The sequence below is a fragment of the Scyliorhinus torazame genome, chromosome 17 (genome assembly GCF_047496885.1).
Source record: "Scyliorhinus torazame isolate Kashiwa2021f chromosome 17, sScyTor2.1, whole genome shotgun sequence".
Lineage (NCBI taxonomy): Eukaryota > Metazoa > Chordata > Chondrichthyes > Carcharhiniformes > Scyliorhinidae > Scyliorhinus > Scyliorhinus torazame.
Window position 1 is genome coordinate 4,007,201 of NC_092723.1, and position 20,063 is coordinate 4,027,263.

The 20,063-nt window shown below is 46.4% G+C and overlaps 2 protein-coding genes across 2 annotated transcripts in view; one reads left to right on the forward strand and one right to left on the reverse strand.

The window, feature by feature from the left end:
• Nucleotides 1–15,290, forward strand: part of LOC140394535 (acidic mammalian chitinase-like) — a 41,216-nt gene extending 25,926 nt beyond the window's left edge. Inside the window, exons 10-11 of the mRNA XM_072481900.1 lie at nt 3,338–3,476; nt 14,974–15,290. Coding sequence (XP_072338001.1) covers nt 3,338–3,476; nt 14,974–15,290 — 456 coding nt within the window. The remainder of the gene's footprint in view (nt 1–3,337; nt 3,477–14,973) is intronic.
• The window catches only part of LOC140393643 (uncharacterized), a 411,041-nt gene that overhangs the window by 325,929 nt on the left and 65,049 nt on the right, over nt 1–20,063 (reverse strand). The window lies entirely within an intron of this gene.

A 20,063-nucleotide genomic window follows, 5' to 3' on the forward strand; every position in this document is an offset into this window, starting at 1 on the left:
TAACCACTCCTCGTGAGATAGAGTTTTCATTCATATTACCTTTTCTTCTCTTATTGTTTACTAAACATCTCTCAATCCTTTCCGGAGTGGGAAACCTCTCCTGAATACTCTGTCCACGCCCTTTATAATTTTGAATACCTCTATCAAATCCCCTCTCAGCATTGCTTTCTTCAAGGTAAACAATTCCAACTTCTCCAACCTGTCTTCATAATCTTCTCACCTGAAATTCCCCTTCCCTGGAATTATTTTCATGAATCTTTTCCACATCTTTTAATACCTCATGTCCTTAGACCATAAGACCAGAAGACATCCATCTTCCGGGTGGTGGCTGGTCTGCAACTGCTGTGGTTCTTCGGCAGGTGGCCCCCCGCTCATTCCTGGTTCATCTACCGGATGGCTCCATTCTGCGCCGCAATCGACGCGCCCTTCGTCTCGTTCCACGCTCGCTACGTGATCCTCCACTGTCGCCTCGCCCTCCTGCTGACCCTGCCATGGACTATGCAGAGATCCCGGTCACTCTGCCTCCCCCTGACTCTGACGCAGTCCAGCTCGATCCTCAGCCGGTGGCTCTCGACCCACCCCTGAGGCGGTCAACCAGAATTCGTTGCCCACCTCAGAGACTTAATTTGTGAACTTTGTGGACTTATAGACCTTCTGAATTGTTCTGTTCTTCTGTTTAATCGTTTCCCTGGTTTGTATATAGTGTTCATCTCGTTATTCTTGTTGTACACTGCTTTTCTGTACCAGGCACCTTCCCATGTAAATAGCTTAGTTCTCATGTACGTAGTCCTGTAAATATTTCGCACACACGTAGTCAGGGACATTCTCACCATACACTATTTTTTGCCACACATGTACATTCTTTTATAAAAGGGGGGATGTCATAATATACACCAGTATATCATGGGGCAGACACACACTGATGGACACACAGTGGGACCAATCAACACACACAACACCGCAGCCAATCACCAGTGAGAGCACACGCACTATAAAGACAGGGGGGATCAGAGTTCCCGCTCATTCGAGTAGCAGCTAGCTAGGAGCACAGAGCTCACAGCCTGTAACACAGACATTCACCATGTGCTGAGTGCATCGACTGGTTAGGACAAGGCAAAGGTCTTTAGTTAAAGCTCGTATCGTATTAACCCACAGTGAGAGTATGTTAAACAGTTAATGATTCAATAAAATAGTGTTGCACTATTTCAAGTGTTGGTGACCTGTATGTGTTCCACGGATCCAGAACACCCAACACATCACCCATAACCCCTGATCCCCTCATTGATCAAAAACTTATCTATCTCTGTCTTAAAGACACTCAGTGATTTGGCCTCCACAGCCTTCTGCGGCAAAGAGTTCCACAGATTCACTACCCTCTGTCTGAAAAGAATCCTCCTCGTCTCTGTTTTAAAGGATCGTCCCTTTAGTCTGAGATGGTGTCCTCTGATTCTAGTTTTTCCTACAAGTGGAAACATTCTCTCCACGTCCACTCTATCCAGGCCTCGCAGTATCCTGTAAGTTTCAATAGGATCCTCTCTCATCCTTCTAAACTCCAATGAGTACAGACCCAGAGTCCTCAAACGTTCATCAGACGACAAGTTCTTCATTCCAGGGATCATTCTTGTGAACCTCCTCTGGACTCTTTCCAAGGCCAGTACATCCTTCCTAAAGTGTGGGGACCCGAACTGAAAGTAATGCTCCTGCTGAGGCTGAACTACCTGCTTATACATTTTAAATATAACCCCCTTGTACTTCTGCTCCATGCCACTATGAATAAATCACAGGATACTATATCCATTATTGGCCACTCTCTCAACATGTCCTGCTGAATTCGATGATTTATGCACATACACACTCAGGTCCCTCTCCTTCTCATAGAATCTTAGAATTTACAGCGCAGAAGGAGGCCATTCAGCCCATCGAGTCTGCACCGGCCCTTTGAAAGAGCCTACTTAAGCCCACACCTCCACGCTATCCCTGTAACCCAGTAAACATCACCTAACCTGTTTGAATACTAAGGGGCAATTTATCATGGCTAATCCACCTAACCTGCACATCTTTGGATTGTGGGAGGAAACCGGAGCACCCGGAGGAAACCCACGCACACACGGGGAGAACGTGCAGACTCCGCACAGACAGTGACCCAGCGGGGAATCGAACCTGGGACCCTGGCGCTGTGAAGCAACGGTGCTAACCAATGTGCTACCGTGCCGCACCCCTATTGATAATGGACGCTATATTTTCCATTGTCTCTCCAAGTTCTTCCTATCAAAATGAATGACTTCACATTTCTCTGCATTGATCCTCATCTGCCACCTGTCCCCCCACCCCCCCCATTCCCCCAACTTGCCAATGGCCTTTTGAAGTCCTGCACTATCCTCCTCACAGTTCACAATTGTGATGAACGGTTACTGTATTACTGCACCCTTATCATCATGTAAGGTGATGTCCCCTTTAAGACCAGGCTTGGAACCCTGGGGGACTCCGCCTCCGGCTCCGACCACCTGGGAGCCGTATATAAGGGGCCGCCTTGTGGGCGGTACCCAGTTAGCACCCGTCTCGGCACCAGGCTAGTTCTTAGCTTATTAAAGCCTTCTTTACCGTTTTATTCTCTAGCGACGTTATTGAGGGGACAACGACAATGCTTTCAAGTTGGACACCATCTGCAAACTTTGAAATAATAATATTAATCTTTATTGTCACAAGTAGGCTTACATTAAATCTGCAATGAAGTTACTGTGAAAATCCCCTAGTCGCCACAGCCCGGCACCTGTTCGGGGAAAATGGAGGGAGAATTCACAATGTCCACATTTGGTTCACATCTTTATATTCATTAAAAAAATAACATAAAATAGTTGTTACTTGAATGCTCCGCCTGGTTTTGTTGTGAATACTGAATGACTTTTAGAAATCTTGTTCGAAACACAGGACGGAACCTTACCAAAAAATGACAAAGTGTCAGTTCTGGTGAGAATAACGGTGCCAAAGGGAGAATTCAGAATGTCCAATTCACCTAAGAAGCACGTTTTTCAGGACTTGTGGGAGGAAACCGGAGCACCCGGAGGAACCCACGCAGACATGATGAGAACGTGCAGACTCCGCACAGACAGTGACCCAAGCCAGAAATTGAACCCAGGACCGTAGTACTGTGAAGCAACAGTGCTAACCACTGCGCTACCATGCCGCCCATGATTGTGGCCTGTACACCAAGACCGAGTCATTAATGAGGAAAAACAAGGGCCCCACCACTGACCCCGGGCAGCATAAATTATATTTGGGATAGAATTTCTTGCAAAACAAGGATTTGTGAGTTAAAAATTTCAACAATGTCTTTCAGGCTGAGTGGCTGAAAAAGAACAACTTTGGAGGAGCTATGGTATGGACCCTCGCTCTGGATGATTTCTCTGGTTCTTTCTGCAACCAAGGGCCGTATCCTCTCGTTAATGCGTTGCACACTGGACTTGGAATTTCTACAGGTAAATGTCAGGATTCTTTATTCCTAGAACATAGAACAGTACAGCACAGAACAGGCCCTTCGGCCCTCAATGTTGTGCCGAGCATTGTTCGAAACCACGATCAAGCTATTCCACTCCCTCTCATTCTGGTGTGCTCCATGTGCCTATCCAATAACCGCTTGAAAGTTCCTAAAGTGTCCGACTCCACTATCACAGCAGGCAGTCCATTCCACACCCTAACCACTCTCTGAGTAAAGAACCTACCTCGGACATCCCTCCTATATGTCCCACCCTGAATCTTATAGTTATTCCCCCTTGTAACAGCTACACCCGCCCGAGAAAATAGTCTCTGAACGTTCACTCTACCTATCCCCCTCATCATCTTATAAACCTCGATTAAGTGGCCTCTCACCCTCCTCCGCTCCAAAGAGAAAAGCCCTAGCTCCCTCAACCTTTCCTCATAAGACCTATCCTGCAAACCAGGCAGCATCCTGGTAAATCTCCTTTGCACCCTTTCCAATGCTTCCACATCCTTCCTACAATGAGGTGACCAGAACTGCACACAATACTCCAAATGTGGTCTCACCAGGGTCATGTATAGTTGCAGCATAACCCCGCGGCTCTTAAACTCAAGCCCCCTGTTAATAAACGCTAACACATGATAGGCCTTCTTCACGGCTCTATCCACTTGAGTGGCAACCCTCAGAGATCTGTGGACATGAAATGGCTGAGGAACTGAACAGGTTTTTTGGGTCGGTCTTCACAGTGGAAGACACAAATAACATGCCAGTGACTGATGGAAATGAGGCTATGACAGGTGAGGACCTTGAGAGGATTGTTATCACCAAGGAGGTAGTGATGGGCAAGCTAATGGGGCTAAAGGTAGACAAGTCTCCTGGACCTGATGGAATGCATCCCAGAGTGCTAAAAGAGATGGCCAGGGAAATTGCAAATGCACTAGTGATAATTTACCAAAATTCACTAGACTCTGGGGTGGTCCCGGCGGATTGGAAATTAGCAAACGTGACACCACTGTTTAAAAAAGGAGGTAGGCAGAAAGCGGGTAATTATAGGCCAGTGAGCCTAACTTCGGTAGTAGGGAAGATGCTGGAATCTATCATCAAGGAAGAAATAGCGAGGCATCTGGATGGAAATTGTCCCATTGGACAAACGCAGCATGGGTTCATAAAGAGCAGGTCGTGCCTAACTAATTTAGTGGAATTTTTTGAGGACATTAACAGTGCGGTAGATAACGGGGAGCCAATGGATGTGGTATATCTGGATTTCCAGAAAGCCTTTGACAAGGTGCCACACAAAAGGTTGTTGCATAAGATAAAGATGCATGGCATTAAGGGGAAAGTAGTAGCATGGATAGAGGATTGGTTAATTAATAGAAAGCAAAGAGTGGGGATTAATGGGTGTTTCTCTGGTTGGCAATCAGTAGCTAGTGGTGTCCCTCAGGGATCAGTGTTGGGCCCGCAACTGTTCACAATTTACATAGATGATTTGGAGTTGGGGACCAAGTGCAATGTGTCCAGGTTTGCAGACGACACGAAGATAAGTGGTAAAGCAAAAGGTGCAGAGGATACTGGAAGTCTGCAGAGGGATTTGGATTGGCTAAGTGAATGGGCTAGGGTCTGGCAGGTGGAATACAATGTTGACAAATGTGAGGTTATCCATTTTGGTAGGAATAACAGCAAAAGGGATTATTATTTAAATGATAAAATATTAAAACATGCTGCTGTGCAGAGAGTCCTGGGTGTGCTAGTGCATGAGTCGCAAAAAGTTGGTTTTCAGGTGCAACAGGTGATTAAGAAGGCAAATGGGATTTTGTCCTTCATTGCTAGAGGGATGGAGTTTAAGACTAGGGAGATTCTGCTGCAATTGTATAAGGTGTTAGTGAGGCCACACCTGGAGTATTGTGTTCAGTTTTGGTCTCCTTACTTGAGAAAGGACGTACTGGCACTGGAGGGTGTGCAGAGGAGATTCACTAGGTTAATTCCAGAGCTGAAGGGGTTGGATTACGAGGAGAGGTTGAGTAGACTGGGACTGTACTCGTTGGAATTTAGAAGGATGAGGGGGGATCTTATAGAAATATATAAGATTATGAAGGGAATAGATAGGATAGATGCGGGCAGGTTGTTTCCACTGGCCGGTGAAAGCAGAACTAGGGGGCATAGCCTCAAAATAAGGGGAAGTAGATTTAGGACTGAGTTTAGGAGGAACTTCTTCACCCAAAGGGTTGTGAATCTATGGAATTCCTTGCCCAGTGAAGCAGTAGAGGCTCCTTCATTAAATGTTTTTAAGATAAAGATAGATAGTTTTTTGAAGAATAAAGGGATTACGGGTTATGGTGTTCGGGCTGGAAAGTGGAGCTGAGTCCACAAAAGATCAGCCATGATCTCATTGAATGGGGGAGCAAGCTTGAGGGGCCAGATGGCCTACTTCTGCTCCTAGTTCTTATATTCTTATGTTCTTATGAACCCCAAGATCTCTCTGTTCCTCCACATTCCTCAGAACCCTGCCATTGACCCTGTAATCCGCATTCAAATTTTTCCTACCAAAATGAATCACCTCGCACCTCAGGATCACCTCAGGATTAAATTCCATCTGCCATTTTTTGGCCCAGCTCTGCATCCTATCAATGTCTCTTTGCAGCCTACAACAGTCTTCCACCTCATCCACTACTCCACCAATCTTGGTGTCATCAGCAAATTTACTGACCCACCCTTCAGCCCCCTCCTCCAAGTCATTGATAAAAATCACAAATAGCAGAGGACCCAGCACTGATCCCTGTGGTACACCGCTGGTAACTGGTCTCCAGTCTGAAAATTTTCCATCAACCATCACCCTCTGTCTTCTATGTGATAGCCAGTTACTTATCCAATTGGCTAAATTTCCCTCCATCCTACACCTCCTTACTTTCTTCATGAGCCGACCATGGAGAACCTTATCAAACGCCTTACTAAAATCCATGTATACGACATCAACTGCTCTACCTTCATCTACACACTTAGTTACCTCCTCAAAGACTTCAATCAAATTTGTGAGGCAAGACTTACCCTTCACGAATCCGTGTTGACTATCCCGGATTAAGCTGCATCTTTCCAAATGGTCATAAATCCTATCCTTCAGGACCTTTTCCATTAACTTACTGACCACCGAAATAAAACTAACCAGCCTATAATTACCAGGGTCATTCCTATTCTCTTTCTTGAACAGAGGAACAACATTCGCCACTCTCCAGTCCTCTGGCACTATACCCGTGGACAGTGAGGACCAAAAGATCAAAGCCAAAGGCTCTGCAATCTCATCCCATGCCCCCCAAAGAATCCTTGGATATATCCCATCTGGCCCAGGGGACTTGTCGACCCGAAGAAGGTTTTTCAAAATTGCTAATACATCCTTCCTCAGAACATCTACTTCCTCTAGCCTACCCGCCTGTATCACACACTCATCCTCAAAACCATGGCCCCTCTCCTTGGTGAACGCTGAAGAAAAGTATTCATTCAATGCCTCTCCTATTTCTTCTGACTCCATGCACAAGTTCCCACTACTGTCCTTCACTGGCCCTACCCTCACCCTGGTCATTCTTTTATTTCTCACATAAGAGTAAAAAGCCTTGGGGTTTTCCTTGATCCGACCCGCCAAGGATTTCTCATGCCCCCTCCTAGCTCTCCTAAGCCCTTTTTGAAGCTCATTTCTTGCTACCTTGTAACCCTCAAGTGACCCAACTGAACCTTGTTTTCTCATCCTTACATACGCTTCCTTTTTCCTCTTGACAAGACATTCAACCTCTTTTGTGAACCATGGTTCCCTCACACGTCCATTTCCTCCCTGCCTGACAGGGACATACCTATCAAGGACACGCAGTATTTGTTCCTTGAACAAGCTCCACTTTTCATTTGTGCCTTTCCCTGATAGTTTCTTGCCCTGCCGTATGGCCCTATCCCTCTCCATTGCAATAGTGAAAGACACCGAATTGTGGTCACTATCTCCAAAGTGCTCTCCTACAAACAAATCTAACACTTGGCCCGGTTCATTACCCAGTACCAAATCCAATGTGGCCCCCCCTCTTGTCGGCCTATCCACATATTGTGTCAGGAAACCCTCCTGTACACTCTGTACAAAAACTGCCCCATCCGAACTGTTCGACCTATAGAGGTTCCAATCAATATTTGGAAAGTTAAAGTCACCCATGACAACTACCCTGAGACCTTCATACCTATCCATAAACTGTTTTGCAATTCCTTCCTCCACATCTCTATTACTATTTGGGGGCCTATAGAAAACTCCTAACAACGTGACCGCTCCCTTCCTATTTCTAACTTCGGCCCATATTACCTCAGTAGGCAGATCCCCTTCGAACTGCCTTTCTGCAGCCGTTAAACTATCCTTGATTAACAATGCTACTCCTCCACCTCTTTTACCACCTTCCCTACTCTTACTGAAACATCTATACCCCGGAATTTCCAACAACCATTCCTGTCCCTGTTCTAACCATGTCTCCGTAATGGCCACAACATCGTAGTCCCAAGTACCAATCCATGCTCCAAGTTCACCTACCTTATGCCCCTTGCATTGAAGTAGGCACACTTCAACCCACCTTCCTGTCTGCTGGTACACTCCTGCGACCTTGATACCCTCCTCGGTACCTCACTACTCTCAACACTGGCTTCTGGACTACAGCTCGTTCTCCCATCCCTCTGACAAATTAGTTTAATCCCCGCAACCCCCCCCCCCCCCCGCCCCCGAAGAACCGTAGCAAATTTCCCTCCCAGGATATTGGCGCCCCTCTGGTCCCGAAGAGCTGTAGCAAATTTCCCTCCCAGGATACTGGTGCCCCTCTGGTTCAGGTGCAAACCGTCCTGTCTGTACAGGTCCCACCTTCCCCAGAATGTGCTCCAATTATCCACGTACCTGAAACCCTCCCTCCTACACCATCCCTGCAGCCACTTGTTTATCTGCACTCTCTCCCTGTTCCTCACCTCGCTAGCACGTGGCACCGGCAACAAAGCAGAGATGACAACATGGTTTGTCCTGGCTCTCAGCTTCCACCCCAGCTCCCTAAATTCCTGTTTTAAATTCCCGTTCCTTGGAGCTGATTATTCATTTCTGTCACAAAGTCAGCATGGACAGCAACTAATAATTAATGTAACGGAGAAATTATTTGCTTTATAGAACATAGAACATAGAACAATACAGCGCAGTACAGGCCCTTCGGCCCACGATGTTGCACCGAAACAAAAGCCATCTAACCTACACTATGCCATTATCATCCATATGTTTATCCAATAAACTTTTAAATGCCCTCAATGTTGGCGAGTTCACTACTGTAGCAGGTAGGGCATTCCACGGCCTCACTACTCTTTGCGTAAAGAACCTACCTCTGACCTCTGTCCTATATCTATTACCCCTCAGTTTAAAGTTATGTCCCCTCATGCCAGCCATATCCATCCGCGGGAGAAGGCTCTCACTGTCCACCCTATCCAACCCCCTGATCATTTTGTATGCCTCTATTAAGTCTCCTCTTAGCCTTCTTCTCTCCAACGAAAACAACCTCAAGTCCGTCAGCCTTTCCTCATAAGATTTTCCCTCCATACCAGGCAACATCCTGGTAAATCTCCTCTGCACCCGCTCCAAAGCCTCCACGTCCTTCCTATAATGCGGTGACCAGAACTGTACGCAATACTCCAAATGCGGCCGGACCAGAGTTCTGTACAGCTGCAACATGACCTCTCGACTCCGGAACTCAATCCCTCTACCAATAAAGGCCAACACTCCATAGGCCTTCTTCACAACCCTATCAACCTGGGTGGCAACTTTCAGGGATCTATGTACATGGACACCTAGATCCCTCTGCTCAGCCACACTTTCAAGAACTTTACCATTAGCCAAATATTCCGCATTCCTGTTATTCCTTCCAAAGTGAATCACCTCACACTTCTCTACATTAAACTCCATTTGCCACCTCTCAGCCCAGCTCTGCAGCTTATCTATATCCCTCTGTAACCTGCTACATCCTTCCACACTATCGACAACACCACCGACTTTAGTATCATCTGCAAATTTACTCACCCACCCTTCTGTGCCTTCCTCTAGGTCATTGATAAAAATGACAAACAGCAACGGCCCCAGAACAGATCCTTGTGGTACTCCACTTGTGACTGTACTCCATTCTGAACATTTCCCATCAACCACCACCCTCTGTCTTCTTTCAGCTAGCCAATTTCTGATCCACATCTCTAAATCACCCTCAATCCCCAGCCTCCGTATTTTTTGCAATAGCCTACCGTGGGGAACCTTATCAAACGCTTTGCTGAAATCCATATACACCACATCAACTGCTCTACCCTCGTCTACCTGTTCAGTCACCTTCTCAAAGAACTCAATAAGGTTTGTGAGGCATGACCTACCCTTCACAAAGCCATGCTGACTATCCCTGATCATATCATTCCTATTTAGATGATTATAAATCTTGTCCCTTATAATCCCCTCCAAGACTTTACCCACTACAGACGTGAGGCTCACCGGTCTATAGTTGCCGGGGTTGTCTCTGCTCCCCTTTTTGAACAAAGGGACCACATTTGCTGTCCTCCAGTCCTCTGGCACTATTCCTGTAGCCAATGATGACATAAAAATCAAAGCCAAAGGTCCAGCAATCTCTTCCCTGGCCTCCCATAGAATCCTAGGATAAATCCCATCAGGTCCCGGGGACTTATCTATTTTCAGCCTGTCCAGAACTGCCAACACCTCTTCCCTACATACCTCAATGCCATCTATTCTATTAGCCTGGGACTCAGCATTCTCCTCCACAACATTATCTTTTTCCTGAGTGAATACTGACGAAAAATATTCATTTAGTATCTCGCCTATCTCTTCAGACTCCACACACAATTTCCCATCCCTGTCCTTGACTGGTCCTACTCTTTCCCTAGTCATTCGCTTATTCCTGACATACCTATAGAAAGCTTTTGGGTTTTCCTTGATCCTTCCTGCCAAATACTTCTCATGTCCCCTCCTTGCTCGTCTTAGCTCTCTCTTTAGATCCTTCCTCGCTACCTTGTAACTATCCATCGCCCCAACCGAAACTTCACACTTCATCTTCACATAGGCCTCCTTCTTCCTCTTAACAAGAGATTCCACTTCCCTGGTAAACCACGGTTCCCTCGCTCGACGCCTTCCTCCCTGTCTGACCGGTACATACTTATCAAGAACACGCAGTAGCTGATCCTTGAACAAGCCCCACTTATCCAGTGTGCCCAACACTTGCAGCCTACTTCTCCACCTTATCCCCCCCAAGTCACGTCTAATGGCATCATAATTGCCCTTCCCCCAGCTATAACTCTTGCCCTGCGGTGTATACTTATCCCTTTCCATCATTAACGTAAACGTCACCGAATTGTGGTCACTGTCCCCAAAGTGCTCTCCTACCTCCAAATCCAACACCTGGCCTGGTACATTACCCAAAACCAAATCCAACGTGGCCTCGCCTCTTGTTGGCCTGTCAACATATTGTTTCAGGAAACCCTCCTGCACACACTGTACAAAAAACGACCCATCTATTGTACTCGAACTATATCTTTTCCAGTCAATATTTGGAAAGTTAAAGTCTCCCATAATAACTACCCTGTTACTTTCGCTCATATCCAGAATCATCTTCGCCATCCTTTCCTCTACATCCCTAGAACTATTAGGAGGCCTATAAAAAACTCCCAACAGGGTGACCTCTCCTTTCCTGTTTCTAACTTCAGCCAATACTACCTCGGAAGAAGAGTCCCCATCTAGCATCCTCTCCGCCACCGTAATACTGCTCTTGACTAGCAGCGCCACACCTCCCCCTCTTTTGCCTCCTTCTCTGAGCTTACTAAAACACCTAAACCCCGGAACCTGCAACATCCATTCCTGTCCCTGCTCTATCCATGTCTCCGAAATGGCCACAACATCGAAGTCCCAGGTACCAACCCACGCTGCCAGTTCCCCTACCTTGTTTCGTATACTCCTGGCATTGAAGTAGACACACTTCAAACCACCTACCTGAACGCTGGCCCCCTCCTGCGACGTCAAATCTGTGTTCCTGACCTCTATACTCTCATTCTCCCTTACCCTAAAACTACAATCCAGGTTCCCATGCCCCTGCTGCATTAGTTTAAACCCCCCCAAAGAGCACTAACAAATCTCCCCCCCAGGATATTTGTGCCCCTCAGGTTCAGATGTAGACCATCCTGTCTGTAGAGGTCCCACCTTCCCCAGAAAGAGCCCCAGTTATCCAAAAATCTGAAACCCTCCCGCCTGCACCATCCCTGTAGCCACGTGTTTAAATGCTCTCTCTCCCTATTCCTCATCTCACTATCACGTGGCACGGGCAACAACCCAGAGATAACAACTCTGTTTGTTCTAGTTCTGAGCTTCCATCCTAGCTCCCTGAAAGCCTGCCTGACATCCTTGTCCCCTTTCCTACCTATGTCGTTGGTGCCAATGTGGACCACGACTTGGGGCTGCTCCCCCTCCCCCCTAAGGACCCGGAAAACACGATCCGAGACATCACGTACCCTTGCACCTGGGAGGCAACATACCAAACGTGAGTCTCTCATGCTCCCACAAAATCTCCTATCTGTGCCCCTGACTATAGAGTCCCCAATTACTAATGCTCTGCTCAATCTAAACCTTTTTCAATTTCAACATTGTTAGAGGCTCAGAAATCTGATTGGTAGAATATTGCTAAACATCTACAAGCATAAAATTCTTAAAACAGAATGAGGCGTACAGGATATCAGTGAAACAAGTTTGTGTGTTGTTACCACACAGTTTCAGGGGTGAACTGATTCCTTTCTCTGTCTCATTCCTCAGTTGGTTATCACACATTTTGAATTTAAAGGGAGGCCATTTTGCCAATTTAATATATATTTAACTGCTTATAACTTGGTGCAACAGTTAGCCAGCCAGGGAAGAGTCAACTTTATTGCTAAAACTCACTCAGGTAAAGATGCAGAAATAATCAATAAAAGGTCTAAAATAAACAAATATGTACAAATACTCACCAATGCATAAACATCACACATATTGCAGTGTTAGGATGATTAGATTTAATGTGAGGGACTGTACAAACAGCACTGCCCATAATGATGATGACCAAGATTAAAGAGTGAGAATGTTGAGAAAGAGTGAACATCTTGGGCGAGATTCTCCGACCCCCTGTCGGGTCGGAGAATCGCCGGGGGCTGGCGTGAATCCCGCCCCCACCGGTTGCCCAATTCTCCGGCACCGGATATTCAGCCGGGGCGGGAATCGCGCCGCGCCTGTTGGCGCCCCCCCCGCGATTCTCCGGCCCGGATGGGCCGAAGTCCCGCTGCTAGGATGCCTGTCCCGCAGGCGTGGATTAAACCACCTCCCTTACCGGTGGGACAAGGCGGCGCGGGCCGGCTCCGGGGTCCTGGGGGGGGGCGCGGGGCGATCTGGCCCCGGGGGGTGCCGCCACGGTGGCCTGGCCCGCGATCGGGGCCCACCGATCCGCGGGCGGGCCTGTGCCGTGGGGGCACTCTTTTCCTTCCGCCTTCGCCACGGTCTCCACCATGGTGGAGGCGGAAGAGACTCCCTCAACTGCGCATGCGCGGGGTGTCGTGAGCAGCCGCTAACGCTCCCGCGCATGCGCCGCCCGGCAATGTCATTTCCGCGCCAGTTGGCGGGGTAGAAATCAGTCCGGCGCGGGCCTAGCCCCTCAACGTTAGGGCTCGGCCCCCCAACACCTTTGGGGCAGCGCGATGCCCGACTGATTTGCGCCATTTTTGGCGCCGGTCGGCGGACATCGCGCCGATACCGGAGAATTTCGCCCCATATTTTAAAATTGTTGCAACGCCCCAGGTTAGTGTGGGGTCAGTTCCAGCGCCACAGGTCCAGAGACAACACAAGTTAATTAAACAATAATTCTTAGAAAAATAACCAAAGTCTTTGCCTTTAGCTGCCCAATAATTAGGTTTGTAAATCTAAACACAATTACTTTTTATTATAACAAGGAATATGCAGCAAATATAACTGGTTAACTATTATCTAATTTCTAATCCCCCACTTTAACTTGCCCTCCACACTCTATGCAAATACACAAGACAAACAAATACAGAGAGGAGGAGAGGGGTGAAAATCATAAACAAAAGGACAAAGAGTCTTTGGTTCAGATGGCTGTCTTCAAGCCGACCTTCTTAATATCTCAACAATCATTTCTCAACAAGTCCAACTAATTTACAACACACAATCCAGCAACCCCCACCCAACAAGCATTCAGATTTTCACAGTAGCTTCATTGCAGTGTTAATGTAAGCCTACTTGTGACACTAATAAAGATTAGTATTGTTATTATTAGATATCAGATATGAAAAACCTGGCAATGTAATGAGTAGAGTCACTGAAAAGAAATCATGGGGTGACAGCTTGTTTGCAGCTGAAGGGACATGGTCCACAGTAGCTGCTGGTTCTTGGTGCTTTCCCAGGAGACTGTGGTTTTGATCCAGAACTCTCCTTTTGCACTCTCAATTTGCAGCAATAAGTTCTTCAGCTGGGTTTTTCAAGTCACAAACAGCCCGGCTTTGATGAGAGATTTTTCAGAAGAAAGAGAGATGGGATTTGGCAGTTTGCTCAGCCAAAGTCTCTTTTGACTATTCAAAATTCAATGTCTTTTCACCCAGCGCTGGATTTGTGTCCTCAGTCTGAAATCTCCAGGTCTCCATTAAAGAACAACAACATATGTTCTTTAGAAATCCAGCACAGTAGCAGCTGTGAGCCAGTGTCCTTTGCTAAGGAAAGGTCGCCTTTTCAAATAATGTTCGTACACACAAAAGTAAATGCCACAGCCCCAGAGGATTAAGCTGCTCTCCCGTTTGAGAGCTGACTGGTGGTGATTTAACCTGAGGTTCACCACACCTCTGGTGAGGGGCAAGGATGAGTGGGCGGGGCCTTAATGAATAACCTGAGCCGGTACGGGAATTGAACCTGCATTGTTGGTGTCACTCCACATCACGAACCAGCTGGCCAGCCAACGGAACTATAATATTCATCAGATGGTAGTATAAATTAATATCGGTAAATAAATTAACGATTTGTGTAACACACCTTTATCAAAATATTAATGGACTAAGCCATGAATCTGTACTGGGTGTTGCATCCAGTGTATTGATAGTTAAATAAATAATGGTATTATTTTGTCACATGAAAGGATAACATTTTGTGATACAAATTAATCAACATTTTTATCAGATGACATTTAATAATATCTGCAAAACATTTTGTTTTGACTTAAAATAAAACTTTAATTGAATCAAAATTTTCACTCCAGCACATAGACTCCAGATAGAATTGGATATTTGACAAGGATTCCTCAGTAACTCTTATTGAACTGAAATTTCAAGAATTGCGTTTCACCGGAAGATTTTCAATGCAGCAACAGCCTTTGGCTTTACAAAGGTTATCTCCGTTTGTGACTAATTTTGAAGTAAGAAATTAATTTGTGAATTTTATTTCCTTCCAGCTTGTGTTCCATCTAAAACAACACTGAAGCCAGCTGTCCCTCCGACTCAGGCTCCTAGTGGCGGCGGCGGAGGTGGAGGCAGTGGTGGTGGTGGAGGCGGTGGTGGTGGAGGTGGAGGAGGTGGTGGTGGTGGCAGCGGTGGTGGTGGAGGTGGAGGTGGTGGCAGCGGGTTCTGCGCTGGCAAAGCTAACGGTACCTACCCTGATCCAAAAGACAAGAGCAAGTTTTATCAATGTGCCAATGGAAGAACCTACGTGGAAAGTTGTGCTTCTGGATTAGTCTTTGATTCTTCCTGTGAATGTTGCAACTGGGCGTAATGAGAAAGCAGAAGGTAGGCTTGCTTAATAACCCAAATAACAATTCAAAACAGGTATTCTGTGGAAAACAGTAATATTGAGGTTGTGTAAAATACCAATGTAGACTTTATTACAAATGTTACAAATCCTGAAGTAATGTTTCAAGAGATAAAAATATACAGGTAAACTTTAATCAATCCAGTTTGCTGGGTGTAGATTTGAGCAAACCCTGACAATTCATGTGTCAAATAAACGTAGGTTCATTTTCCCAGAGTCAATGGGGTTGAAATGGATGGTATGCCCTTGCTTTGGTGTGATTCTTATTGGTTTATGGGATGTGGTGTTGTTCTCATGATCACCTCTTATTGCCCAGCCCTAATTACCCTTGATTAGCCGCCATCTTGAACCACTGCAGTCCCCACGGCAACGCTCTGACATTATAGACATCTGCAATCACACTTTCACTAAACAAGGTTGCTGAGTTTTATTTCAGCCCAAGCTGCTTTTCCATATATGTCCCAGAAACTGGTTGTGGAATTGGGGAATTCTGCGTGTGTGCGTGTGTGTGTGTGTGTGCGTGCGTGTGCGTGTGTGTGTGTGTGTGTGTGTGGTCAGTTCTGTTGGGTGAAGATGTGTCACTGGGGAAGGAGAAAGGTGAGGAAACAGGATTAGAATTATAATTATCAAATAAACCCAATATAGAAATTGTTTTTTAATGCAGCTGATGTGATATTGAAACATTATTGTTGAATAAGAGAACACTAAAATCCTCTTTCTCTTTCCAGCCGCCATCAATCTTGGTCGGGCACCAGTGAAGCTGTAACTGGTTTCAGTTTAATTACTGAAATGACTACTTTGTGGGTGAAGACCATTAATGCCCCACATCGAATTTGTCTCAACTGAAGATATACATTGTAGTTTAAACAGCAAAATAAAATCATTGATTCATTCAGAAAATTATCTCTTGTTTTTCCATGAATGAAATCAATAAAATCAGCTGAAAGAACTGAACTGAATGAATTCAATTCCAATGTAACAGTTCAAGACATGGGTGGCACGGTGGCGCAGTGGTTAGCACTGCTGCCTCACAGCGCTGAGGTACCCGCGTTAGATACCAACCCCGGGTCAATGTCTGGGTCATTGGCCATGCTAAATTGCCCCTTAATTGGAAAAAAAAAGAATTGGGTTCTTTAAATCTAACAAAAAAACAGTTCAAGACAGAAACAGGCGTTTGAAACTTTGACACAGACTCAAGGCACAGCTCTCCGATATCTACGGTCATTCCGACACCTCACAGGGTAAAAACATTTCTGTGTTCAACACCGGAAGGAAAGTGAAATTAACTGAGATTTTGTATCCCGCATCTGACCAACATTGTGATCACCAGAGAAAATGAAACTCATCATTTATGTAGAAGATGAGTTAATTGCCTGTTTGCAGATGTGGAGAGTGAGAGAAATTGCAATTGGTAGTGTAATCACAATGTGAAAACACTGATTCCAGTTGGATTCCTACCCTCCTGCGAGGAGAATTCTGTTTATTCTTTTTGGATGTGAGTGTGTCAGCAAGAGTACTACTTGTTGCACATCCTGAACTGCTCTTGAGGAGGAGGTGGTGAGCAGCCTTCTTGAACCATTCTAGTCCAGGTTGTGGAGGTGCACACATAATGCTGTTGGAGCATTCCAGGACTTTGACCAGTAAAAGTGAAGGAGCTGTGATTTGGTTGCATGTGACGATGCCGTATCGATTGGCGAGGAACCTTCAGGTGGTGGTATCCTCATACTGTTTACTTTTAATCAACCTCCTCAATTGTTGGAGCAGGAGATGTACTTGTACCAGAACGGGCAGTGCCAGCTGGTCCACACTGATACAGCTGTGTGATAATTGCAGATTTTCTCCAGCTCCTTCTGATAGTGTTCATGCTCATCCTGTTCAGCAGTCTGGCTCTTATCCAGCCAGCTGGTAACCTCATTACATTTGCCCCAAATCTTTTGCTTATCGCCAGCTCCAACCTTGCCTTTCCGCTTCTCCTCCTCAATTATGGCCTTCCCATCATGTTGAAAGCATAAGATTCCAAAGTGTTTTAGGCAGCAACATTTTCACGTTGCTGGTCATCTTCAGTTTTGTACTTTTCAGCTTCCTGGATCATACATTCAATATCTTCTTTGCTCGAGCAAAGATCAAAGAACAAAGAAAAGTACCGCACAGGAACAGGTCCTACGGCCCTCCAAGTCTGTGCCGACCATGCTGCCCGTCTAAACTAAAATCTTCTACACTTCCTGGGTCCGTATCCCTCTATTCCTATCCTATTCATGTATTTGTCAAGATGCCCCTTAAATATCACTATCGCCCCTGCTTCCACCACCTCCTCCGGCAGTGAGTTCCAGGCACCCACTACCCTCTGTGTAAAAAAACTTGCCTCGTACATCTACTCTAAACCTTGCCCCTCTCACCTTAAACCTATGCCTCCTAGTAATTGACCCCTCTACCCTGGGAAAAAGTCTCTGACTATCCACTCTGTCTGTGCCCCTCATAATTTTGTATACCTCTATCAAGTCGCCCCACAACCTCTCCTCATAGCTAATGCCCTCCATACCAGGCAACATCCTGGTAAATCTCTTCTGCACCCTCTCTAAAGCCTCCACATCCTTCTGGTAGTGTGGCGACCAGAATTGAACACTGTACTCCAAGTGTGGCCCAACTAAGGTTCTATACAGCTGCAACATGACTTGCCAATATTTATACTCAATGCCCTGACCAATGAAGGCAAGCATGTCATATGCCTTCTCGACTACCTTCTCCACCTGTGTTGCTCCTTTCAGTGACCTGTGGACCTGTACACCTGGATCTCTCTAATGTCAATACTCTTGAGGGTTCTACCATTCACTGTATATTCCCTATCTGTATTAGATCTTCCAAAATGCATTACCTCACATTTGTCCGGATTAAACTCCATCTGCCATCTCTCCGCCCAAGTCTCCAAACAATCTAAATCCTGCTGTTTCCTCTGACAGTCCTCATCGCTATCTGCAATGCCACCAACCTTTGTTTTTTTAATATAAATTTAGTGTACCCAATTCATTTTTTACAATTAAGGGGCAATTTATCGTGGCCAATCCATCTACCCTGCACATCTTTGGGTTGTGGGGGCAAAATCCCTGCAAACACGGGGTGAATGTGCAAACTCCACATGGACAGTGACCCAGAGCCGGGAACCTGGGACCTCGGCGCCGTGAAGCAGCGATGCTAACCACTGCGCCACCGTGCTGCCCTCCACCAACCTTCGTGTCGTCCGCAAACTTGCTAATCAGGTCCCTTGTCTTTCCACCTGGTAGAGATCATGAGTTTGGAAGATGTTGCCGCAGGAACCCTGATAAGTTGCTGTTGTGCATTTTGTAGATAATACATCCGGCTGACACTGTGATTCGCTCATTTATTTATTCATCATAAAACCAGTTTGTTCATGAACAAGTAATTATCACTACAAATCAATTTTTAATGATATTAAAAGGTAACTGTGGTTACTTAAGATATAATATGATATGATCACACTGAATCCTGGTTAGTACAATAGCAAACCACTGCATTCACTAATTCATCTTCATTTGGAAGATTTGCTGGAAACCTTGGCTGCCTCTGCCTCCGCCTGCCGTAGATTCCAATTGGTGAAATGAACACCTACAGTAGATGGATGAGCCACTGAGGTAGGCTGTCTTATCCTGCATGAAGACAGGTGGATGGATTGTGAGAAGGTTTGATGCAAGACCAATTCGTAAGCTGCTAATTCTGTGGCTACTAACTGACCTCCTGACTTCCTCAAGCCTGACCACCACGTACAAGGCACAGGTCAGGACCACGATGGTTATTCACTACTTGCCTGCTTGAGTGCAGCTCCAGAAAGACTTAACAAGCTAAACAGAATCTAGGGCAAAGCAGCCCGCTTGATCAGCACCCCATTCACCATCTCCAATATTCAAACTCTCCACCACCAATGCAGTAGCAGCAGTGTGTACCATGCACAAGGTGCATTGCAGCAACACATCACGCCTCCTTTGATATTGCCTTCCGAACCCGTGACTGCTCCCAGCTCAACGGGCAGTGACAGCAGGCACATGGGAACAGCAACTCCTGCACATTTCCCTCCGCTCCACACCCCATGACTGCGCCTTCACTGTGGCTGGTTCAAAATCCTACTGTTGCCTCTGTATCAGCACAGCACACGGACTGCAGAGATTCACAAAGGCGGCACACAACCACCTCCTCAAGGCAGTTAGAGATGGGCAACAACAGTGATGTCCACGTCCCAGAGTCACTAAGTGAGTGGTGATGTGAGTTTGTATTGAGTGGCAGGTTCACATACCCTAGAGGAGTGGCTTGGATCATTGACCCATTTCCTACACAGGCCACCCTGCTATGGATACTATGGTCATTGGCGACATCTTCCAGGCTTCTGTGGTCAGTGGGAGGGCCTCCTGCTGCAATACTTTGTAAAGAGGACATCCCTCTTTCCCTCGATGGCCTGGAGCAGTTCCTCCAGTGAGGCACAGCTGAATCGGGGAGGGGGGGGTGGACTTTGCTGCATTCTGGTGCACAACCTTTCTGCAAAGGTCGAGGCACGATTAACGAAGGGCTGTCCATGTACCTTTTAAATGTGGTGCCTGGATACGATGGCGGGGCAGCCAGTTTCCTCTCCCCCCCCCCCCCCCCCCACCCACCCAACCCCACCCCCACCCAACCACAAGACAAGAGCCACGCAAACGGCCCAGCTGCAAAATTAGCGACCTGAATATCACA